Source organism: Eretmochelys imbricata, chromosome 3 (genome assembly GCF_965152235.1).
Source record: "Eretmochelys imbricata isolate rEreImb1 chromosome 3, rEreImb1.hap1, whole genome shotgun sequence".
NCBI lineage: Eukaryota > Metazoa > Chordata > Testudines > Cheloniidae > Eretmochelys > Eretmochelys imbricata.
Window position 1 is genome coordinate 165,279,263 of NC_135574.1, and position 25,942 is coordinate 165,305,204.

At 43.6% G+C, this 25,942-nt stretch overlaps 1 protein-coding gene across 1 annotated transcript in view; it reads right to left on the reverse strand.

Annotated features, from left to right (window-relative positions):
* Window positions 1-472: 472 nt before the first annotated feature.
* The window catches only part of SMYD2 (SET and MYND domain containing 2), a 43,551-nt gene continuing 18,081 nt past the window's right edge, over window positions 473-25,942 (reverse strand). Inside the window, exons 4-12 of the mRNA XM_077811950.1 lie at window positions 24,555-24,615; window positions 22,057-22,181; window positions 18,427-18,494; window positions 16,276-16,378; window positions 12,966-13,076; window positions 8,972-9,092; window positions 5,317-5,491; window positions 3,711-3,819; window positions 473-960 (exon numbers count right to left, since the gene is read on the reverse strand). Of these exons, the coding sequence (XP_077668076.1) occupies window positions 880-960; window positions 3,711-3,819; window positions 5,317-5,491; window positions 8,972-9,092; window positions 12,966-13,076; window positions 16,276-16,378; window positions 18,427-18,494; window positions 22,057-22,181; window positions 24,555-24,615 (954 nt within the window). The 3' untranslated portion in view covers window positions 473-879. The remainder of the gene's footprint in view (window positions 961-3,710; window positions 3,820-5,316; window positions 5,492-8,971; window positions 9,093-12,965; window positions 13,077-16,275; window positions 16,379-18,426; window positions 18,495-22,056; window positions 22,182-24,554; window positions 24,616-25,942) is intronic.

The following is a 25,942-nucleotide window of genomic DNA, read 5'->3' on the forward strand; positions in this document are numbered from 1 at the left end:
CCCAGCCAGTGTCTCTGCTCTAGGACCCTGCAGCTAGGCCCTCCCCAGCCTAAGACTGTCTATGGAACCCTGTGAAGCCAGGGTTCCAAAATAGCTAAGGGATAATAGCAGCAATTTATGGCACCTTCTCTTGTGGGTTCAGCGTGAAGGAGAATCCAATGTCATCGCCCTCCAAACCCATGGAACTGGCCCATGCTAGGTTAACACCTGTGACAGAGGGTGCACTCCAGCTTATGCCCCTGCGTAGACAAAGGCCTACATATGCTACCTCTGTAGAAGCTGTTACTGTGCCTACAGACACTCGGAGTTGAAGTAAGATTGGGGTGGGAGCCTACAATTCAGCACCAATGCACTGAGCCAAGGTTGTCAAGCTCAATGTTTTTTAAATGGAATAAAATTGCTAGGAAGAGACATTTTCAAACTCCTAAAAAAAAAAGTACAGGACACAGTGGATATAGGAAAAGCAGCCGCTTTCAATATTTAATTCTACAGAGTAAAAACGTTTGTCACAAAATTAGGGCATGCATGAAGCAAACAAGTAGGGCCATGACAACGTACCACTTTTATTTACCTTCCACAGCTAATACATTCAACTTTGTAGAGGGAAAAAAATTGGTCTTCTGCACATGAGCTATCGGAGGCATGAGCTGTGTGAAACCATGCCATTTCTTTTTTTAAAAAAGCATTTGAGAATTTGCAAAGGCTCAAGATGTTTTGCATAAACCTTAGAGAATGCAAGTTACAAGGCCCAAGTGCACGTTTGTCATGCCACTTATATTACAGAAGTGCTTTCATAGGACAGCTATTTTCAAAGCACTCTTGTAGGTTTGCTAGCAAGGCTTTTAAATAAAGGTAGAGGGACTGCATCGATTCAGAGGCTCAGTGGTCCTTGAATTCGTTTTTGATCTCTGAAATGTATGGATGATCTTTCCCATGTGCTACTTCCATAATAGCAATTGCCTGTGAAAAGAAAAAATATTCTTAATTGATTCATAGTTAGCATTAGGCTAGAAGTTCTCCTCAGGAGTGTGGAACAGTGACACCTCTTGCTCTTATCCCTTTAAAGTCATCTATTCCATAGGAAACAGTATGAATTTCATTTGATAGAATAAGTTTTACATTCATACTGCACTTTTCATTCTGAAGGCTCTCAAAGCATTTTTCAAAACTATGTACATACAGCACCCCTGGAAATGCTGCCAACTCTAAGACAGAAAGCTGCAAGCTAGGGAATAGAGTAGGGCAGAGGTTCTTAAACTTCATTGCTCCGCCATCCCCTTCTGACAACAAAAACTACTACATGACCCCAGGTGGGGGTACTGTAGCCTGAGCCCTGCGACCCTGGATGGTGTGGGAGGGGGGCAAAGCCTGAGCCCCACCACCACAGGCAGAGGGGGCAGCCAAAGCCCAAGGGCTTCATCCCTGGGCAGGGGACCTATAACCTGAGCCCCACCATGCCAGCCCTGGAGCCCCCATTAAAACAAGGTTGTGACCCACTTTGAGAACCGCTGGAGTAGGGAATATTTTGACAGCTGTTCCAGAGCGATGAGCTCAACTCCTCTCCTATACCTGTAGTCTGACACCTGCAGCCAAGCTCTTCCAGTTTCAATCACATTTCATCTGCATAATGCAAGCCCATGCCATGAGTTAAATATTTTCTTAAATGGCCAATGCCTGCAGTGCAAACCAAACCCTGTTTACCTTAGCATGACACTGGATAGGTCATTGATGTACCACAACCACTTGAAGAAGACATCAGCCAAAGTTAGCCCTTGGAACAACTTGCTCAGAAAACTGGCCAGCTCAACCTGGGGTGTGAGCGCCCAGACGCTTAGAACATCAGCCCTTGTCCTCTGCTATTCAACAGTAGAGTACTGTGCTCTTGTCTGGTGTTGCTTGTTTCAGAAGGCTGCTTGATGTAAAACTTAAAAGCTATGCGCATTGTTACCGGGACTTTACATGCAACTCTGTTGCCATAGCTGCCAATACTTAGTAACATACCACCATCTCATATTCACTGTGGGGGGCTCCTGGCCAAGATCAGTGAGAACAGCAACTTGCCTCTGTACTCAGATCTCTCCAACCGCCTTCAACTCTTTGCACGTCTTATAGACGCCCTTTCTGGTCACTTATGCCACCACAGGACATGACTGTGGAATCTGCTTGGCATAACAAGTGGGCAGTGCTGACTGTCATTAATCACGCTCTTGTCACTGACCCAAGGCACCTGTGGTCATTCCTGAACTGGTTTTGCACAGGACTGGGTAATTGTGCGGCCAATTTCTTCAAATGGTGTTTCTGTAACGACCCGCGATGTGGTCAACTTCAGACTGTCGCGTATCCTTGACGAGTGCCTGCTGACTAACTTTGACTGTGGGCTCCCAGTTCTTCACCAGGCTGGTGACAATGCTATCAAATGGCTAGGTACACTGTGCATGGCCTGAGAGACCATGGAGTAAGAACTCACAACATCTTAGAACCCATTTTACCAAGGGAATATTTACTAGGATTATCCCCTACTGGTTTTGGCTTTAGAAGATTTAAACTTCCACCTGAATAGCACCAACGACCTGTGCTTTCCCATCTCACTCAAAGGATGAAATCTGAAGATCCTGTCTGAGCTATTTCCAAAGAGATGTGAAAAGATAATTGGTTTTTTTTCTAATAAGCCTCAAGATGCAGCACCATTATCTAGGATGCTTTTGCCAGTTTATTCAAGTGTTCCTGTAGGCTATTTTTGGAAATAAGTCTTTAGAAAAAGATATTTATGTTGGGAAACTGACTGCCAACAGATTTTCCTGCACTGTTTGTATTCTGACCAACATTAAATTGTTTAAAAAATACATTTAAAATATGTAATTTATGCAGGCTCTTGTAGGCTGGAGGTCTCCTTTAATACCGGCTCAAGTCTGTCTTACCTAAAAATAAACCTCTACAAAAATCAGGGAATTCCAGACCAAAGTAACAAAAACAAAAAGAGGCTAAGGAAACCAAAAAGGTATTTACTTGTATCAAAGAGAGAGTACTCAGCCAAAAACAACAGGGGGAAGAAAGGATCATGAAACACACTACAGATTAGTAATGGGAGGAGAGGAATCAAAGTAAAATGTCAGATTATAGCGTGCTGTGATAGCAAACCCCTATCATATGCATTAAAAATTCAACCCACCTAATGAAAATTAATCTGCCTGTGTCCTATTCCAGAATGAGTGAGAGCCAGAAACATGTTCAGTTTTTGAACAACTCAACAATATATGAACCACAGAAATAGTGTGTAATGCTTCAGAGGCCAGGACTGGTGGGTGGGTGGGAGGAAGATACATAGCTCATTCAACAAGGATGTAAGTGAAATGCAACTGCACCCACAGTTACTTCTCTAGCTGAAGTGGAACTCTGACTCAATGAAGGGAATAGGCAGGGAACATGACACACATACTGTACTATTTTGATTCTGCAGTATTAAAGTTAATTGTGAAAAGATCAGGAAAGACCTGCTTTGCATAACAGACAGTGAAATGATGTAACAGCAGTTGCATTGCATCTTTATAACAAAACACACAATGAATTAAGGAAAGGATGAAAATCAAGTAAATAAATACAAGCCATGATAAGTTTTCTAGCAAGTCATTCATCGGTTAAGAAATGGTAACACTTCAACAATCACATGCCTAGCTAAAATTGTTACAGTTACTGGGTAAGGGTGGAAATACCTTTTTTAGAGCGGTAACTGCAGCAGTTCTGTTTTCAAGTCCCATATAAAGCCTCCCTAACTTCAGCCACATGGAGGCAACGTTCAGAGAGTATAAAGGATAATGCTTACTGCAAAAGAAAAACTTGGCTTAATCAGATCCTGCAAAAAATGTCCACAATATTTCCCCACAACCCCTCTCCCTGGCTCTAGGTGTGAGAAGCTGGTTCCTTCTTCCTGCCCATTCAATCCTTGCACTCTCTGCTGTGGCTGCCATGAGTTAGTATCTATTGTTTGTGGGATGTGGACACAACTGAGAATTGGACTGAGACCACAACGTTCATTTCACGCACCCCAGGCCTCTGAACAGCAATCAGGTGGCAGTGACTTGCAGTCACTGGATTTAATCTGGCCAACAAAAAGGGTGAAAAAGCTCTGTATCATTACCAATTCCCAGAGCCACCCCCACTCCTAAGCACCAAGGATTCTTTGTATTCCAAAGGCACGCAGTCAGCATTGTGTGTACGTGGGTGACGGAGGGGGTGTACAGAACCCGTATTTGGAAGGCAGCTCTACAGTTGCAGCAAACTAAACTGCAGGAGCTGGGTTCAGCCACTGACCTGGAATGCCAGTCTCTGAGCCAGTGGAAGCTGGGCAAGTCACAAGGATGATAAATACTATTCAGCCCCCGGGGAGAAAGAGAGAGAGCCAGCACAATCAAAGCTCCCTGCCAGCTGATCTAGGACTTTACACTGGCATCCAAAGGGAAAGGTTCACTTGCACTCCCTCAGCTGGAGAGCAAATTACACCTTTCGATGAGAATTTCCTGGGGAGACCTGTGGCAGGGTCAGACCCATGCATAACGTACTATCTGTAACAAACTAGGGAAGCATGGCCCAGAAAAGAAATCAAACAAGGGAGATTCTTTGTTTTCCTCTCAAAGGTAACATCTGGGTGGCTCTAGTTGGCCTGGGCTGTGCTACCCTGTCCCGATGCAAGAGCCCGGAGTTTGCACATTCTCTCAGGCTCAGACGCCAAGGGAGAGGTAGCCAAGAACATCAAGGACTTGACAAGCTCAGTCTGGGAATCAGGAGAAGCAGAGTTCAAGCTCCCTCTGCTGCCCAGTCCATTCAATGGGAAAAGAGCCTTGTTGTAGCCATCACGGGGGGTGATGAATGAAATGCACCAACAGGACGACTGGAATCTCTTAACATGCAAGGGCCAGGATATTAGCTACAGTATTCAGACAGGGGTAAGATTAAAAAACTACTCTTAGGCAAACTATCAATACAATATTAGAGATGACCACATGTTTCATTAACTAGGCAAGATTAGTACAGGCACCAATATAAGGAAACACAGCTGGGAGTGTAAACAGGTCCTGCAATTCTGTGGCAGGAATTTGCAAAAAGCCAAGTATTGTTAATATCCTGGCCCTATTCTGATCAAGTAAACACTGACAATCTGGTCCTGCATCTCCTTCTAAACAGGCCATGAACATTCACTACTGTACAGTGCATCTCTATACAACGTGCAATCAGATTAGTGATGCCTGCCCATATGTTTCGTTTAAACATGTGTTCAACTTACTGCATTATATAATTAAAAATAAAAGCTCTTAAATTTACCTGTATGGTTTGATAATTTTTTCCCCATAGCGCAATGCACCATCCCAGTCTTGCATGTACAGACAGACTCCCATGGCCTGATACATCATATGCAGCATATAAACATTACTGTCTTCAAACACAGAGCCCATCTTGTCCAGACTGAGCTCACAAACCTCCAGTAATTCACTAGGGGGTATAGTGGAGTCAAGGAACACATTACATGAGTGGTTTCCAACTACATACCTGTGTTATACGGCTTGAGGATACCCACCTTATGGTTGTCCAGTAAAGAATGGTTTTGAGAAGCTTTTCTTTGAGTACAGCTCTTCTTTGAAAATGGGACTATTAAAAAATGGCATCAAGGGGTTCCTGGTCTCAGCAACTCCAGATCAAGTGTGCTCAGTTTGCATGCCCCCCCCCCCCCCCCCCGCACACCTCTTAATTGTCAGACCTGCAAACCCAGCTTTAAGTCCTGAGTGGTTTTCTTGCACCAGTGCCGGTGTACTTTGGGGGGCGGGGGGGCAGTGCAGTGCAGCATGGCCGCAGGGGCTAGTGAACAGTGGAATTTTCCACAACTGTTGAAGAATTCCCCATCTACTTACTATAAAATTGAGGGAAGACCAGAAATGACAGGTAAATACCATTGAATAGTGAGGTGGGGCATGAGGGGTGGTCTTGTATAACATTTGTAGATTATGGAATTTAAACTGTTTCCTTTAAAAATTACTCTTGGAATGCTCAGAAGGGTGTGTGCAATTCCAGAGCTCTTCAAAGTGCTCTGCAAACACTAATCCTCACAACGCCCCTGGGAAGGAGACAAGTACTGTCTTACTCCTTGGATGAACCGGAGCACAGAAAGGTGATGCAGCAAGAGCCAGGATTAGAACACTGGAGTTCCTGGGGCATGCTCAGTCCACTAGATCACACTGCCTCTCTACAGAATAGAGGCTTTCATGTCACACGTCAATGAAAAACCTGTGCAGTGCCAAAACAGTTCCCACCAACTATCGTTAAAAATAAGGTCTACGGATGAAATCCTGGCTCCACTAAAGTCAATGGGAGTTTTACTATTGACGTCAGTGTGGCCAAGGCTTCACTCTAGATGTCTGAAATCACAAGTGCTGGGTGGTTTAGGGACAGAGTAGCACTCAACCCCAAATCCTTGGTGTTCATCTAATCATGAAATTGAGACCATTGCTTCTTCAGTTGCTGTTATCCACTTCAACAGGAATACCTGTGTGTTTCCATGGAGAAGGGTCCAGAAGTAGCACAGGCTCTTTGTGAAATGGTGAGTCTTCTGGAGGCAGAAGAAGAAATAACTTCTGTCACTCACTGTAGAGCAGTGCCATGAAAAATCTTATGTAGAGGATGTGAAAACACTTATGGGAGAGATGTTGAAATAGGAGGTGTAACTATATGCCCCTGTGGCCAGATGCAGTTTGTAGTCCCCCATGCCATGTGTCCCAAACCTTTTCTCAGCCTTGATGCAGGGATGGGGAATTTGTACATGGGCAATTCTGCAACAGTTGTAGAAAATTCCACTCTTAGTGTACCATTAGATGATCTAGGGACCGAATGGCAAGGCAGCAGTCCTGCAGAAAGGGACCTAGAGGTTACAGTGGACGAGAAGCTGGATATGAGTCAACAGTGCCCTTGTTGCAAAGAAGGCTAACGGCATTTTGGGCTGTGTAAGTAGGGGCATTGCCAGCAGATAGAGGGGAATGATCACGTCCCTCTTCGACATTGGTGAGGCCACATCTGGAGTACTGTGTCCAGTTTTGGGCCCCACACTACAAGAAAGATCTGGACAAATTGGAAAGCATCTAGCGGAGGGCAACAAAAAGATTAGGGGACTGGTACACATGACTTATGAGGAGAGGCTGAGGGAACTGGGATTATTTAGTCTGCAGAAGAGAAGAATGAGAGGGGATTTGATAGTTGCTTTAACTACCTGAAAGGGGGTTCCAAAGAGGATGGATCTAGACTGTTCTCAGTGGTAGCAAATGACAGAACAAGGAGTAATGGTCTCAAATTGCAGCGGGGAAGGTTTAGGTTGGATATAAGGAAAAACGTTTTCACTAGGAGGGTGGTGAAACACTGGAATGCGTTACCTAGGGAGGTGGTGAAATCTCCTTCCTTTGAAGTTTTTAAGGTCAGGCTTGACAAAGCCCTGGCTGGGATGATTTAGTTGGGGTTGGTCCTGCTTTGAGCAGGGGGTTGGACTAGATGACTTCCTGAGGTCTCTTCCAACCCTGATGTTCTATGATCTTACGTTTGGGTCTGCTCTGTGCTCCTCTCTCACCCAGGATGTCAGGTGGATGGTTAAACTGCTCAAGCAAGCTTTTTGTTTTTAAGATTAAAAATACAAACAAACCCCATCTAGTTTTAAAAGCCTTTTGAAGGGTTTTCCTCCATGGCTCTATTCCATGCTTATTTTGCATGAGCAAACGCAGACCCCAGTCACGACCAGGGAGTGGTTCTGTGCAACACATATGAAGACACAATCCCTGCCCTGAAGAGTTTACAATGTAATCATCAGTGGAAACAGTTTTCTGTGGGCCACACCTATCGCCTCTGCTGCAAAACCAGGCTCAGCATGCAGGGTGGGACGCCCAGCTCAGTTTTATTTTTACAGGTGCTTGCAGCTGCTGCTCTGCAGAGGTGCTGCAACCCTCGGTGTTGCACAAGAACAGAGAGACCCCCTGATTTAAGCCTCGTAGCCACTCCTTCCAACGTTTAAAATCAAGACTATTCTATCATTTAATCTTCATGGCCCTTGACATCGCTGAGTTCAGCTAGGGAGACCCTTTAACATCAACCACCGGCCCCTACTACCTCCCCATCCACTGATTCTGGTGTCAAGTCCCCAGATATTCTCAAGGGCTAAATTGTCACATGTCAAATCAGGGCAGATGCAGCCAGAGGGCCAAATCCAGATCTAGTATAAAGGGGTGAAAGTCTATGAGTGCACTCTGGGCTGAGGCTAGGTCAGATGTAACACTTTAAAAAAGCAACCAACATAGACTTGGCCTGGATGCCAACAGAAGGAAACTTCTGGCGGTGAGCAATTAGCCTGTATGGCTTGGCTAAGGGCCACAGCCACTGAGGTCCACTGGACTGGTCCTTCACTTCAGGACAGTAAGTCCAGACTCTCTGTAAATAGTATCACTAACCTTCCTAACTGCGTTGACATTTTAAAGGTTTTTAAATCATCCTGTTGTTGGCTCAGTTCTTTATTTTTCTACCCATTATGTCTTCAAAAGTATGGGCTTCTGCACAAACACAGATTGGCCAAAAAGCCATCTAGCTCTGGGAAGTGGTGGATCTACTTGAATATTTTCTACCTGTTAAAACGTACCTGACTCACGACAGGAAACATTTTCAGTTTAAAGGGAAACAAACACATTCTTCAGCATAACACCACATTTCGTAAAGAGAAGGCAGCAACACAATGTTCTGACATTCCCTCTCATACACGCATGCATCCACTTCAGAGAAAACTCTCTCTTCACAAACAAAGAGGAGAACAACACTGTCTAGTTTCTAACTGCCTTCAGAAGTGCATTGTGGGAGGTAGGGGGAGTTTAAAAGGAGTGAGCCTCAGGATATCAAAAAGATTTAAAACTTGCAAAACAAGCCATCAGGGGCAAGAGAAAGGCAAGGCAAAGGATATATTTGTAGTGTTTGGCTCTCCTGAATTCCTCAATCACATTTCGGGCATATTTGATCATGTCTTGGACAGTTTCTGCTGATGGAGGTTCACTCAGTTTGCGGATTTCCAATTTATCTTTGTCCTGAGGAAGCACATGAGAATTACAAATGCAATCCCAAACCTCACAGGTAAAGGAACATCCACACAGTTTAAAAGCTACATAACATTAATAAAATAAAAGGCATGGTTGGAATGTTAGGCTCCCACAAAGAAACCACTGAAATCTGTAGGGGAGAAAACAGACAAAGTAAACTATTCCTCTAATTTTTCTCTAAACCTTCGGCTGGAATGCTCTGAGCTTGCAAACTCCTGGACGATGACTGCATCCACAACGCAAGAGCTATCCCAAGGTGTTTTATAAATGTCACTTTTATCAGCTGGTTGCAACAACTGCGATAAGGTCTTCAACTCAGATCCATCTGCAATAGTTTCTCCACAGTGTTGGTGGGAAGCTACAAGTGGTGCAAAGTGCACCGATTCAGCAGCGCCTCTGACTCCATCTCACAAGCCCCTGCCTCAGGACTCAAACCCCCTGCTCTCTCTTGAATAGTTTGCTGGGCACCGTACGATAGGTGCCTCAGAAGTACCAGACTACACTGGTACAAGCCAGGATATAGTTGCTGTGGGGGATGATGTGGCAAAATGGCTTTCTCAGACACAGTGCTGGTTTGTGGGGTCAACTACAAACCAGAAAGCTATTGCTTGCTCTCGTTATCTCTGCAATGGCTTCCTCACCTAGTACGAGCGCTCCCTGAAGATTAATTGCCCCTCTGCCTCGCCAAGAAGGCTAAGAACATGTCCCCAGTTAGACGCTATGATGCTCTCCAAGAATTTCTAAAGCTCGGAACTGCTGCCTTATGACATTGGGTTTTTAAAAGCATCTAGTGTGAACCCCAGTTCAATCTAAAGTGCGACCTCCTGGTGTCAGAAGCCTCTCGGTCTTTGCTATGTGATCTTTGAGAGGTGGGGGAAGACTGCCAGTTGTGAGTAGGTGATCGTTAATGTGCACACTAACGAAGTGCAGATTAGCAAGGTTCTATTGTCCATGCAGTGCATCTTGCAGGACTAGAACTAATCAAACTTCTCTAAATTCACCTTTCCAAATCATTTAAAATTAAAGATATACACAGCCAAATTCTGCATTCAGTCACAGTACAGATTTCACAGATCTTAAGGCCAGACCGACCATTATAATCTAGTCTCACTTGCATAACACAAGACACAGAATTTCAACCAGTCTGGCCCCATTGCATAGGTATAACAGCAGATTTTGTCCACTGTTCTGCATTTGCTTGATCCGCCCATCTGACATCACCCTCCTTTGTCAATACACCAAAAGAGTTTTCCAGTATTGATTTTACACAGATTTGTGAAGTGCAGTAACTGGACATACCATCAGTTACTAAACCACTTCAAAATAAGAAGTTTCACTGCTTATTTGACACAAGTTTTCGGAATTCCCATAATAAAAACCCAGACACTTTAGGCTCACCAAGAAACTTAATTCAATGGAAAATGAATCCTATTCCATACTTCCCTTTCATGTCCTTTTGACTGTAGATATTTCCATAAGAGGTAGAGTGACAGGTTGTTTTGTGAGTGGTACATTGTTAAATGTTATGGGTGAAATCGCCGCTCCACTGATGCCAGTGGCAAAAACTCCCATTGACCTCAACAGGGGCAGGATTTCACCCTATATTTATATTTTAAGAAAACTGAGTGTGATGGTCATGGAGTTCCTATATAATAATTTAAGAATAACTAGGTAGCATATCAGTAATGAGAAACCAATATATACTGGGGGTTGTGGAATATTTATTATATGTCTGAAATGCTTAAAATCAGTGGGAACTACAGCGAGAACAAGCAGGAAAGCAACACAATGGTCCCAGATAAGAATATCCAGGCACACCTTTGAAAGACAACACAGGAAGCGGTTAGTTTCAAGGATCCTACATCCTGTCTCCAAGGAAGAAGCAAGTTTTATTTTGCCAGGCTGGGAACCTGGAGATCAAAAGGACTAAGCAGCTTTGAAAAGACATTCTCTCTCAGGGAAGTGTGGGGGTGCAGGAGGAGGACGGTTTGTGAATTATGGGAACAGACTTCACTAATGAGACTCTCAGGAGGGGTGTCAGCAGCGGCTGACACCACCTTGTACAAAGACCCAGCTCAAGCAGCCTAGGTCAGTCCTGGACCAGGCAACAGTGGCATAAATCCAATCAGCAAGAAAAAGAGGCCAAGTCCATAAACATCACAGAAAGGAGTAAAAAAACCTTTGGTCCTTAAGGCTCCCATATCCAGCTACCTCCCTTGTACTTCCAGGAGGGAAGTAGTCTCTCAGAGGCAGGCAGGCACTAGCTCCTCTAACAGAGAGTTATTACTCCCTTGAAGTCTTGAGCTCTTCTACCTGGTCTCTTCCTCCCTCTTTATACTTGGGTTTGCCCTCATTAGCTACACTAGCTGGGGCCTTCTCTCTCCCTAATTGAGATTTCTCACAGCTGTGGTAGGGTGGGACTGTGTCTGCAGGCAGGCAAGCTTCTCACCCCCTGCCTGCCTTTCTTTTGTGTAGGATTGTAGACCCCACCTCACAAGGGGTCCATAAGAATCTTAGACCTACAGGATCCCTATGTTGAAAATAGTTAGATACCTGGTAAACTAGACATGAGTATTGTTTGTTTTACTGTTTTAAGTCCTGTTTTTTCTTAATGCTTTTGTCATATTAAATACGTTGCTTTAAGGAGACGCCGGTCACTGCTTACCACTGTTTTTGGCTTAGAGAGAACAGAGCTGCAGGTGCTGGGCACAAGTCAGTCCTGCTGAATAATCATGGTTGATCACAGGGGCCTGCAGCCCAGTATCTGATCTGAGTGGGAGAACCGTGTAATTTCACCCTCAGAAAGCGGAGAGTTACAGGCGAGACCTGAAAGAGGGTGTACTCAAAGAAATCAAGAGGGGTCAGAGGGGCAGTCAGCCTGGTAATTGTGACATATTTCCTGCTAAAATAAAGCCATCTATATATAGGTCTTTGGTTAATTTGTACAGTTAACTGTAAGCTACAGTATGTAACAAATCAATTATTTTTTCTGCCTAACAAGACAAAGATCAATTTCTTTTTAATAAAGAGCTTTCATTGAAACCTTGTTCCTACAGCTACCATCACAATGCCTTTTTTCCTCAGACTACATATAACAAGGGTAACACACAAGGTCATGGAAATGATACAAAAGTTAGCCCATCTGATAGTTAGTGCCATACATGTATTGTCACATTAAAGCTGATCTGCTGCGCAAGAACAAGAACTCAGTTAAGCAGAGATTTGTTTGCTGAAAATCCCCAATTATCAGGCTGTGGGAGCCATTCAGCACAGAATTAGGTTTTAATTAACTCTTTTAACTGCACTCTTTGAAGTCAGTGGCAAGCCAGGATTGACACCGATGGGTTCATGATCAAGCCCTAAGTTCCCCCTGTGAAATCCTTGCGGTACTTCTTGGTTCACAGAAGAAAGACCAGAATTAATCAATCATTCAGTACATCACTGGTACCATGAACTGCAGCGAGACTTCTGATATTTGTAAAGCTGCATCCTGGGATACCTTCAGAAAGCCAGGAAGAACCAAGAGAATTTCACAATATGCGGGGGAGGAAGGAAAGAATACCAAAGTCAGAAAAAAAAAAAACTGATTTCTGTGCCAAATGCCCCGTACATCCCGTTTGTGGAGACACTCAGTACAAAAACCCGGGTCTAACAGTTTTCATATTACCTTTAAGCAAGTACCTAGTAGGATATTCCATGATACTTTATGGTTACAGTGGAGAGAAAGGGAATGAGAGACTGTCTCAGACAGAAAGCACTCCCTACATTCCAAATCTGATTAGTCAGATAGAAAACAGCATGAAAGCCTCTGGTATGTGGGTAGGTCATCAGGAACATACTTCTATACCCTGGTTATATTACCTTTTCTTTAGTAATGCATTCCCTACAGTCACAGGTGAAGAAATAGGAGTCTCTTAACCGATCATTTCTATCTTCTGTAGGGTACAACAGATCGATATAACTGGTAAAAATCTAGAGGAAAAACATATCAAATCAATAAAAAAAGTATGTAACAAAGTAAGTGCACCCACATTTTATAATAAACACCACATACACACAATCCATATATTTCAAATTTCTAATATAATCAGATCACCATATACCTGTACAACAGAGGTGGGCAAACTACGGCCCGCAGGCCACATCCCTCCCCCGCTGTCCCCCTTACCCCGCAGCCTCAGCACGCCGCGCCACACTCTGGGTAGCTGGGCAGCGCAGTTGCAGAGCCGTGGCCTGACCCGGTGCTCCAGCACCTGCCACCGGTGCTCCAGGCAGCGCAGTAAGGGGGCAGGGAGCAGGGGGAGTTGGATAGAGGGCAGGGGAGTTAGGGGTGGTGATCAGGGGCTAGAAGTGTGGATAGGGGTCGCGGCGGTCAGGGGACAGGGGGTGGTGGATGGGACAGGAGTCCTGGGGGAGCCGTCGGGGGGTGAGAAGTGGGGGGGGTAGGGGTCGGATAGGAGGTGGGGGCTGGGCCACGCCTGGCTGTTTGAGGAGACACAGCCTCCCCTAACCAGCCCTCCATACAATTTTGGAAACCCGATGTGGCCCTCAGGCCAAAAAGTTTGCCCGCCCCTGCTGTACAACATATCACATCCCTACAATCACATCACCTATCCACTAATCCCACCTCCCAGGGACTAATTCTTACATTCAAAACTTCTCAGCAGCTCCAATCAGTCGCTATTTCATTAATTCAATCTGCCAGAGAAATGCGTCCTCCTTCTAAGGGTGGAATTTCCCCTCTGACTGAGGCTCAGGACCCGCAAGATTCTGGACGGGGCAAGAGAGCTTTTCTGTACCTAAATATGTCATGGCTTTAAGTGTGCCATCTTGGGCTCCTGCCAGGCTAGAAACTGGGGCCTAAGTGTTTAGTGATTTGGGGTGTCCAACTTGAGAAACCTTCAAGGGGCCTGACTGTCAGAGGCTGGGTGCTCTGCTCTTTCTGAAAATCAGGTCCCTTTACGGTGTCTCCAGTTGGGCACCCAGAATCACTAGCAGCTTTGGAAAATTTAGGACAGAGCTTTAATTTATTGGGGAGATTTCCACTTTCCAAAAGGGAGCCAGTGCTTCAGTTCTGAAAGGGTATTTAAAAAAAAAAATCAGAATGTAAAGCAGTGATATTTTTAAGTACAAAAAAATTATTATAGGTCATTTTACAGGCATTTCTCATTCATTAGTTTTAGTTTTAATCACCCTCTCCCTCTGAGCCCTGCACAATGGAACTTTTGGCAACTAACTAAACTGTTTTGTGTTTTAAAATGGTATCCTCCTAAGAAACATCCTAAATACACAGCACAGTTGACCATGTTATCAGTGAAGAGCAAAAAAATAAGCGAGAAATAAGGAAGTTGAACCAAGTCTTAAAATGCTGTGCTAATCTGATCTAGTCTTTTCTGGTCTGTTGCCCTCTTAACAGCAATCAATTTCACTCAGTAGTTATACTTGTTTTTATTCTATGCCGGCACTCAATTTATTTCCCCAGGCACAAAACACAAAGCACAGATGCAGGAGCTGTATGTGGAAACGGACCGTTTTCTGATGCAATGGCTACACTGAACCAGAAGATGGAGACACAGGCCACATGCCTGTAGTAACAAGCAAAGTGATTAATTCCAACACACTTTGTCCACACACTGCACATTTTTTAAATGTTAAAAGATCAATTATGGGATACAAGATTCCGGTTTTGGGAATTTTCTACGAAAGGGCCAGCAATTGTCTTGTAAATAACAGTCCAGCTTTAAAAGTCAAGGTGTCAAGAGATGTGTTAGCAAAAAGAAAAGGAGTACTTGTGGCACCTTAGAGACTAATCAATTTATTTGAGCATGAGCTTTCGTGAGCTACAGCTCACTTCATCGGATGTGACGTGTTATAGTTCTCATTTTAACCCCACAAACAGTAAGTCCATTATAAAAAGATACTATGTCCAGGATGTCACAATAAATAGCCACTTTGTAATTATCTCACGTGCATTAATTAAACTTTGTTTGCAATGTGTGCTGCTGTTACTGTGACCAACTCCCCTACTCAGAATGAGGAGTCATCATACACCTGGGTTGTCCCATTACTCAGGCGAGTAACTCTTTACCCATCGCCAGTAAGGAGTGTTCACAGTCTGACCCCAAACAGCTTTCCTCCTCTTAGTGACTTCAGTCACATTATTTTCATTACACTTAAACAAATAAAAAGCCAAAACAAATAAATAAATAAATAAATAAAATAGACAGACAGACAGACAATTGCTACCAAAATTAACCTCAAACTTATTTTAACATGATTAACCTTTATCATTCATATGCCATTATCGAAGGTCTAACAGTGAAATCCTACACAAACTCCATCATTATTTAGCAAATGCACCATTGCACTCACTCAAGCACCTCCCCCCACCCTGCCCAAGATAAATTTAACAGATATAGGTGGTCTTTGCTGATGAAGACACATTGTTAAAGATCAGTGACGGACCCAGATGGGCTGGACGCAACCTAAAAAGCCTAGTTCTAGTCAGGGGAAATTCAATCCAGCCTTCATTAACAGTCTTGCCCCCCCGGAGTCACAGAGGTCAAAATAACGTCATTCTTTCACAGCATGGTCCTGTTTTATCCAGTCTGGTATGGATGAGTTCCATGTTATGTGATTGCTCTGTCCAGACAGAAATAGGATAGCAGAGAAATGATCAGTCCCCCTTTTACTTGGTCTTGTTCTGTCTATCTCCACATCTTCCTTACAATACTATTATATTGGTAATGATAATTATTACAGTAATAATAATAATAGTTTACATTCATTTGACCCTTTTCATATGGGGATCTCAAAGCATCAGCTAAACATCAATAACTCAAGCCTCAAGGCTAGCTACTTACACCCATTTTACAGATAGAGAAAGTGAGGCACAGAGGGGTCAGGTTCCTCCGTTGAACTGGTGGCAGAGATCCAATGCCCTGCCTCCCATTCCCCTGCTCTAACAACCAAAAAGACACTGTCTCCCCTTGCCCCACCCCTGATTTTTTTTTTTTTTAAGTGAGTTTTCAGAACTGATTGAAAGACAAGAGACATGAGGAAGAGGCTTCCATTTTAACTGGAGCAATGCTTGACAAGCCAAGTCCACTCCCACTTTACCACGTGCATACTCACACACCACTGCATTTACACTCTCATGATATGCATTTACCTCATCTCCAGGTTCAATCTCTTGAACAGCTCGGACTTCAGCTAAGGTCCCTTTGTAGGTTACAATCACATTTGGGCAACAACTATGGTTCATCAGTGCAACACTGTAAAAGCAAAAGAGCAATTTTTGTGTCTGAAAGCAAAAAGCATCACTTCAGCATCTAATAGCTCAAGTCACCTTGCTCTGCAAGATGTGTCTCAGCTAAGAACATAAGTAACCTTAGAAAAGGCTATAGTATGGTTATTATAAAATTACAACCGTCTTGCTAATGAATAGGGAAGGATCAGACAAATTGTCCTTCCATCCCTTGTTGTGCAGCTTGCCAAATGCTAGTGTGTAGCTGCTGTCCAAAGGTGACTATATTACAGTGGTATGTATAATGGGAGCAGGCCTTGTAAAGTCAATGGCAAGTCTCAGTGGGACCAGAGCCAGGCTCATAGCTTGAGAAGTGCCTGGGGAATCCCTTGGGGAAGAGGAACACGAGTATTATTATACTTGAAAGCAATGCAGACAGAAACTTAGTACACAAAAAGCCACTTGTTTGCACTGGAGTCCGAGACCAATAGTAAAACTTTTATCAACTTCACAGAGAGCAAAAGCAGGCCCCAAGTCTAAAAAAAATTATTTTTCAGTTATGCACACAAAAAGTGTGTAAAAAAATCTTAACTGCTGGGGAAAAGTATGTCCCCCAGCACTCTGGGCTCTGAGAAAATTCAGTTTGTCTGTTTTATTAGACACAGTAGCTAAAATACCTTCTTTAACCCCACCCCCAAAATAATAATTGCTTCTTTGGTCAGAGATCAAGGAGAAATCTTAGCTCAACGGTATAATTGTTAAATTCGAAAGGCCTAATTCACAGAGTTGCTGAGCACCTTCAGACAGAAAGGATGGTCTTACGGTTAAGGCACTGGACTGGCACTCAAAAGCTCTAGGTTCAATTCCCTGTTCTGCCATAGATTGCCTCTGTGACCTTGGGTAAGTCACTTAATCTCTCTGTACCACAGTTCCCCATCTGTAATAGGACAACAGCATCACTGCCTGTCTCTCACTCTTTGCCTTGTCTTTTTAGAGACTGTAAGCTCTTTGGAGGAAGGACTGTTTTATTCTGTTTATGTACAACATAAACTGCACTTAGCACAATGGCACCCGGACCTCAGTCGGGGACTCTAAATGTTACGGTAATACAACCAACCACCACCCTGTGGCTCCCACTGATGTCGATGGACGCATGTGCCCAGAAAACTCAGATTAAGCAATGCCTTCAATATGGGCTTATAGTCATCTCCTTAGCTATATTGTGAGCAGCAAGAGGGGAATTTGCATACCAACTCCCTTGAAGGAGCACCTTTCTTCCTCTTGAGCACTAGAAAGGCTCCTATTCCACGAACAGCACTTTAATAACATCTGTGATTCATTTCTAGAGCTGACAGAGTTTGTACATAATTTTTCACTGTCATGGCAACATAACATCACACTGTTAAACATCGGAGGAGGAGGTTGGAGGGATGTATGAAGGAGATATGCTACTTAAAAAGGAACAAAGCTAGGGAGATGGCACTGAACAAAGTCTAATCACTTGGTCAGAGAGCACCAGGTTAAGGATTCCACCAAACTAAAAACAAAATGGGAAGGTTTTATGGGGGAAGTCATCTATGCAACTATTTTCAATTTCTTTTGATCACTAGAAGCCCACTGGTTCATATCAATCTAGGTGTGGTTCACACCCTGAGTTTCATGGCTTCAAAACAAACTGAAAGAGTAACTCTGCTGAAATTATGAAGTTTTTAAATCAAAAATGTCTAAAATCATAAACTGGTTCACAGCCACTTGAAACTTTACCCGTATCAAAAGGTAGGTGGACCCTCTTGAACTCTTTGGCAAAGATGGCCTGGCTTTTGGGTTTCCAACAAAAGCAGGGGAAACTTCATTATAAAAAGTTTGCACAACTCCATTGCACAGTACTATACATGTCCCTCTATGTACACTAGACAGTTCTTTGAAGCCACTGTGCTACAACTCCAGTACCTTGGAGTATTTCATTAGAGACAGAATCATAACCATGGATTAATTCAATTTACCACGTCTGTAACATGTATCAGGGCTTTTTAAAAAAAAAAAATTTTATTGTTTAAAAAATAAAATTCAACCTACTCAGGAAATATTGCTGATCCCAAGTGAGACAGTTCTTCATCTTCAATTGTGAAGCCATTACAATTAACCTAAGGAAAAGAGAGAGTGATTAGCTTAGATCTCTGGTAATCACAATCTTCTGGTTTAATATTCCATGTTTACATACTATATTCCTCTGGCTATAAGAGACCACAGTGAGCGGTAAATTGAAGTAATCTGGTAGCAATTCTGTTTATTCTTAGTCGGTATTTATTACAGAGCTACTGGTGTTCAGAGTCCTCATGTTGAGAAGTTTACAGTCTTTTAGGCAGACTAAATGTAAAGGATAAAGACTCATGCACCAGAGTAGGATCAGACCACAACACAGAGGACATCAGCGTTTGGATAGCCAAGGACAGGACATGAGGCTTAAGAAGAGTTTGGAAGAAGGAGGGACAAGTTGCCTGTATAGAGCGAGACAATTCCAAACAGAGAGGACACTGTGAAACAAGGCACAAAGTTGAGAAGTGGCAGAGTAGAGAAAAGGCCAATCCTGCTTCAAATGGAAATTTAACTACAGATGTCAGTGGGACCAGGATCTGGCCCAGAGGAATGCTAACAACAGAGGACTGGACAGAGCTATGTGCACAAAGAAAAGGGAGGGTGAACAAAACCAGACAGACAGTGAAGGGCCTGTGCAGTGCCTTGAATATGACACACAGGGCCTGGCACAGTGGGGCTGCAACCTGGTCAAGGCCTCAAATTGCACCTGCAGTACAAATACTTATTTATTAGTAATGGACGAAGAACTTGAATTTTGTGGAAAATATAGAGCAGAAGCGAACGCTGGGAATACATGACAGTGGAGACATAGTGGGAGGGGCAGAAGCAGACCGGTTTAATTAAACTACACGGACACAGGACAAGGCCAGATATTTGTCAATACACTTGAAAGAGAGGAGTCAAGCAGGCCATAAAGCCATGTCCTGAAATCCCTACTCATGTTTTTTCCTCTCATTGCTTCAATGGGAGCTTAGGGCTAGTCTACCCTACCGCACGCATCAGTACAGCTGTGCCTCTGTAGCACGTCTGGTGCAGACCCACTGCGCCGACGGAAGAGCACTCTCCCATCAGCATAATTACTCCACCTCCGCGAGAGGTGGAAGCTACAGTGGCGGGAGATGCTCTTCCGCTGACATTGTGTGGTGTGGACAGCACTTTAAGTTGATGTAACTTGCACTGCTCAGGGGGTGGCTTTTTCACACCCCGAGTGATGTAACTTACACTGACTTAAGCGATAGCGTAGACAAGCCCTTGGTCTAAGTAAGAACTTAAGGATTTGGCCTACGACAGTCTGAGTGCCAATGCATGTGCACTAAACAACAACATTTAAAGCTGCACTTCCCGTATATGTTCACGGTCACTAAAATCCATGTCAACCCCAATCAAATAGTTTAGTCCCCATTTTGATGACAGCTGCATTTATGCCAACAGAAAGTTAACCCCCTATATGTCTCCCTGCCAGTATCGATAAGCTCTCCTTTCCATTCCAATGGAATGAACACAACTGTTGTCTCACAAGTGACAAATGAAGACACAACAGACCCAGGTGCAGCCAATCAAGTATAAACTAGTAGGATTGTCAACTGCACAGGAAGCCCCCTGAAAGAATCCCTCGTCTTTCCTCTTTACTGAAACTACCGGGAACATACGCCTATGCTCCACCAGCCAAACTACAGTTAGGAATGTACTCTACAAGCAGTGTGAAACCCCACCCCCAACCCACCTCGACCATCCTTCAGATAAAGGCCAATGAACTACATAAGCAGAATTCATGGTTCTAAATAAAGAGTCCTCACCAACACCACCTTCAGAATGGTAAAATAACTTCTAATGATGATTACTTGTAGTGTGGTAGTATCCAAAGGTCCCAGTCAGGATGGGGGCCTCATCATGCTAGGTGCTGTACAAACATCCTGCCCCAAAAGCCGACAATCAAATTTAAAACAAGACACAAAACAGGTGAGCGTAAAACAACAGGTGGGAAGGAGGATGGGGTTAACAGCAATAAGAACATAGGGTTACATAGGCTGGTGACAGACACAAAATGTGATGGTTCCAATTGATTTGTAAGTGTTTTTTAAAGTGTGTATATAGAGAGAGAGAGAGAGAGAGAGAGAGAGTCAGGCACCTCCAACTACCCTCAACCTATAGTCCTCAGTGGGTGGCTCTTTCTTGTAAGCATCATAGCAGAAATGGGTCAGGAGAAGGGATTTGAAGGATAAGAGGTTAGTCGGTTAGAGTTTAATTCAGGGAGAGTGTTCCATGTGTAAAGGGAAGTTTGTGAAACTTGAATGGCGTTCAAGGCTGGCATCAGTGATACAACAGAGGATAAGAGACTAGAGCAGGGAAGAAAGGTGGGGGCAGAGTAATGCAGACTCTAGAAGGAGGGGACAAGTCCCTTGAGCATGATGTCATCAAGAAGGGGTGTCAGGGGATGGACCTGGAGGAATGTGTAGAGCGTAACATGGACACAGTGACAGGCTAGGATGCTGATCTCATTAGTTGGGTTTTGTATGGACAGAAGGGAGCAATGCGGATGTTAGGGATGCTGGGGAAGAGGGGTCTGCAGTACCCAAGAGAAGGAAATGAGGAGTCAGTAGCATGCAGAAAGTAGCTGAAGCAGTGGGAGTTGACAAGATTGCCCAAGAACAGAGTAGCATGGGAGAAGCTACTGTTTTAGTAAAAATCAATTAATCTTTGTGGGCTCTGGCTGCTTTCCAGCAAAATATTCAAAATCACAATAAGAATCTGGACAGGTCAGATTCCTTAAATCGAAGCAGAGGTTTGGATGCATCTCTTTCTAGATCACTTGGCAAACTGAAAACGCTTACAAAAAAAAAAGAAAGAAAACTTTTCAATCACCAAAGAAAATCAAACAAAAACAAAAAGTGAATCATGGGAAACCAGATGGCTTAGAGGATAAGTAATGGAATATGGTACTGGAACTTTCACCTGAAGTACAGCAGTTTAACCGCTAATTAAGGTAAGAATAGCAATGATGACCTCTTACTGGTAGGCACTGGCCTATACAAAAGGAATGGGCAGTCTCAGTCCAATAGGAGGCTGTTGTCCACATCTCAAAAACCTACCACCACAGATGGCACGGCACCCTTTGTTGGAGGCTTAAACAGGGAGTCCAGACAGAAAGACAGAGTGATGCTTGGCAATTCTGGATTTAAACGTGCATTCACTTTTTTTTTTCCTTTTTTTTTTTTGGGGGGGGGGGGAAATGAGGGGATGCAGGCATGAAGGCGAAATGTCACTCTTAGAGCATCACAACTATTACTGTGTCCAAAAGATACATGCAGTCTAGATATATGTGAAATTCAAGGTAAGAGAGAGAGGTGAAATTAAACATTTTAAGATTTCAAAATGTTATCCAAAATGTATTCTGCCTCCTTGCCACCCGTCCAGAGCAGTGATAAATGAATTACCGGATCACATGTAGAAACCGGTGCCTGGGAGAGAACACCATAGCAATGTTTTACCACTACCACCTCTGTTTGGATCCAAGGAAGGCTGTTCTCATTGCTGTCTTTTGCTTCTTTCATGAAGACTAGATTCTCACAATACCACCTACCTAAACGGATTTTATTCTAGCCAACTTACTTGTGCAAAGAGGACTACAAGGGCAGCGTTGTCAGGGTACGCTATGTGCTTTGAATAAAAGTGATGAAGCGCAGCAATGTCATTCTGAATCAGTTCTCTCTTTTCATTGTCTAGTTTATCAAGGTCTGTGGATAAAGAAGACATCCTGTTTCAATACAAAGAACTCTCTCCTGGTTAACTGCAGCCATATCTAAGTCAGAACAGGTCATAACTTGGATGGGAGACCCCCCAAGGAACAGCTGTATGGAGGTACTGCAAGAAGTGGTTGTGATTGCTTCTCCTTCCAAGGCCACGTGTATACACTGGGAAAATGCATGAGATTAGAAAATGTTGGATGATGCTTTTTTTATTAACAAGAGATTAAACACAATACCCCTTACTGAGAACAAGAACAGTAGTGTTTAAAACTTGTTAGCTGATGGTTAACTTAGCCCTAGGGTTAACCATGGCTGTGAATATGTTCTTATACACTACTTGGCCCCATCTACAAAAGGTGCTAAGCCACATTTAATATCTTGCTAGTGAAACATTTCCCAACATGACAGACCTTCCCCATGTAGACGTGTCCTAGTCAGTACTGAAAGTGTCCCAGTATAACACTGGAAGAGACTGTTCTGCCCCTCATCCAAAAGACAGGATCTCTAATAGCAGAGGTCCTAAACACTTGCAGTCAATGAAGGTCTCTACCATTTGCGAGGCCTGAGGCATCAGCAGTGGTGTCCTGGCATACTTGTCTGGTCCTGTCTTGGTATTTTATATCCAGTCCCACTCATGGTTCCAGCCAAAACCCTGGGCAGCTAAGCCATCTGACATTTCGAGGGGGCTGTGGACTGAGCATTTTCCCAGTCCCTTCTCTGCCTGAGACACTCTTTGCTCTCACTCCAACAGAAGCAGAATGGAGTGCCTAGCTATTACCACTGTCCTCCTCCCTACTCTACACAGCAGCAGGAGTACCAAGCCACACCTGCAAAGCAAAGTAATGCTGCAATTCCCCTTTACATCCCCCAAAATATAAACAGCAGTGAAGAGAGAGACTACAGGAAAAAGAGCTGAAAATGAGGGGCACAAATGAGAGACACACATAAGAGTGGGGACAAATGAGGGGAGACACAGAATAGTGGAGACACTGAAATGGGACAATTTTGGGATGAGAACTAGGGGGAGCTCAGGTGCAAGAAAGAAAGATGAAGCCTTCCCAATGGGAATCCTATGCCATTTCTTCACTCACCCATCCCTGGGAAGAGAGTGAGGGCAGGGGGCAACTGCTGAAGATGCCAAAGGGGGGTGGGTAACAGGCAGCAAAGGGGGCTTCTCACCAAGACAGCCAGAAATAGAAAGGAAGCCTGCTGGGGGAGAAGGGCAGAATTGTGGTGGCAGAGCATTTCAGTGCTTTAGGAGGGCCCTGCCACAGTTTGGATAAGCATCCACTGACCCAAACCCCAACCCTTTTGAGCTTCCAAATGAGTAAGGTATTTATATTAACGCAGGCTAAAATTCAGCAGAATACACAGAAAACCCTCCTTGAACACCCACCCCCCCAGTTCCCACCACTAGATTGTCTGACAACTTGTCCTCTAAATTCCTCTCAGATGTAGGCTGCTCTAGCTTGGACAAATGCCAACACTTTACCATTCCATTCCTCCAAGCAGTTCCAGTTGAGGCGGTAATCTCATTCACCTCCTGTACTAAAGCTGTTCGGCAGTCTTGCTGGGCTTGGTTAAATAACCGCCACTTCTCACTCCATCAATGACAGCATTTGTCTAGCATTTTGTCAAAGGGTTGGGAATCCTTCAGGATGAAAGGCATGTAAGCCTACAGTACTATCGCCCCATCATCTCAGACGTGTGCACATCAGCTTCTTCTTATTACTATCAATACCAAGAAAGGGAGCAACACTACAGCACCATGCAGACTATTCCAGGCTGGTTAGTTTTAACAGTTGCTCAATTTCTAACTGCCTCAAGGGCGTGGGGGTGGAAATGGTAACCTTCCAGATAAAAGCAAGCCACTGCCTTCTCTCCTTCCTCAGATCACTTTGGAGCATTCAGGACATGGAATTTCAACACAATCACAGAGAACATGTCAAATTTGATTGGCAGTGACAGACACGAAGTGCAGTCCAGAGGATTCTGCAATTAGCCCCATAGTCATTGTCACCATCAAACAACTGTGTTGTCTCTGATTTTATGCCTCCTGGTAACAACACCAGCTATTTTAATTTTGCAACATTACAATTCAGAAATGTCACCAGGTGCCAGGAAAGCCATCTGATGAACACTACATAATTAATCTGTCTAAATTTTCACCCTCACTTCCCCAATCTACCAACAGAAAAAGAAATTAAAGCATTACAAAAATGTTTGGAAATGCGGTTCTTTTTTCACTCCCTCTTCCTATAACAGAGATGCTTGGAGAAGGTTTTCACGAAGGGTAATGAAGCAATTTCTAAATGCAATATGGAAAAGAGCTCTTGTTACCTGCAAGTCTTCTCTACTTACGTGATTCAAACTCTCTTACTGCAAGCAATTTTTCTGACTGTGTTCTTTCAGGGTGGGTTTTCTAGGAACAGAAAAAGATTGCAATGACAAGAAAAAAAATGTAGAACGATCACATATTTTGTCTATCAATGCTTACATTGAAAGTTTTTACCCACAAAACAAAAACATAAAACCCTCACTGTACTCAGGCTTTATAAAGGCCAATGAACAGTGATCTGGTCAAACTGACTAAACTTACAAGGCAGAAAAAAAGTATTGCTGTGCCAAACAAAGCAGGCGTAAACTAACTCCAATCAAATGTACATACAGAACCAGTGGAGTATTTTAAAATATGTAATTTGCTTTGTTATAGACACCCAGAAAGCGACTAACAGCAGCAAAGCAGGCAAGAAACAGGCTTCGCTTTGAGGAAAGTGAATAAAGTCACTGTTGACAGAGTTCAAAAGCAGTGCTCTATTGTTGGCCTAAGGCCACTTCTTTGTAATCTTGGCCATTATATATGGCTTTGCAGGTGGCCCAGCAGCTGAGATTCAGGGACTATGGTTTGCATATTTAGCATTTATATGGCATGTAGGTTCCCCCCTCCCTCAAGCACAAATTTATTCCAATGACTTTTAATCATTAAACATCTAATTTTGTTTGTGGACCACCACTAGACTGTGCTTTAATTAAAAAAACCAAACCCCCACACACAGGTACAGAGGGAGTATGCAGGCTACCTTCCCAGCAGGCCATCAAAATCCTCTCTATATACAGTATCCGGGTTGCCCTTGTCATATACGCAGACCTCGATCGTACAAATGTGCTTCAAAGAGGATTTGTTTTTGCAGAGAGAATTTAGAGCTTTGTAAAAATACACAGTGTAATAACCTTGAAACTTACATGCCCCATATCTTCCATGCAAACACTTCTGCTATGCCCTTCCCACCATCACAAATTCTGCATTCCAAGGAATATTGCAGGTGGAGTTAATACTACAATGTCAGAGCAAGCACACTAGCATAGTACCCTCCTATAAATAAACCTCTTTCCAAAGACCAAGGGACTGATTTTCCTTCCTCGAACACTGGTTTTACATCAGGATCACTCCATTCATTCTAACTGGATCACTCAATTACCTGTTCTGTTCATTCCCTCTGAAGCAGCTGGCATTGGCCACTGTCAGAGACAGGAGACTGGGCTAGATGGACCATTGGTCTGACCCAGTGTGGCCGTTCTTATGTAACTATTTGCATCTGTCTGAATGAGAAGAGAATCAGGACTTATGGGGTGCTTACAGAGTGAACAGTGCTATAACTATACAATGCTATACAGTAAAATCTGAAGGAAGTTCTGTTTCACACAAGTCTAACAAATGTGGCTGCCATTAAAAAGCCAGTGTTTGCCAA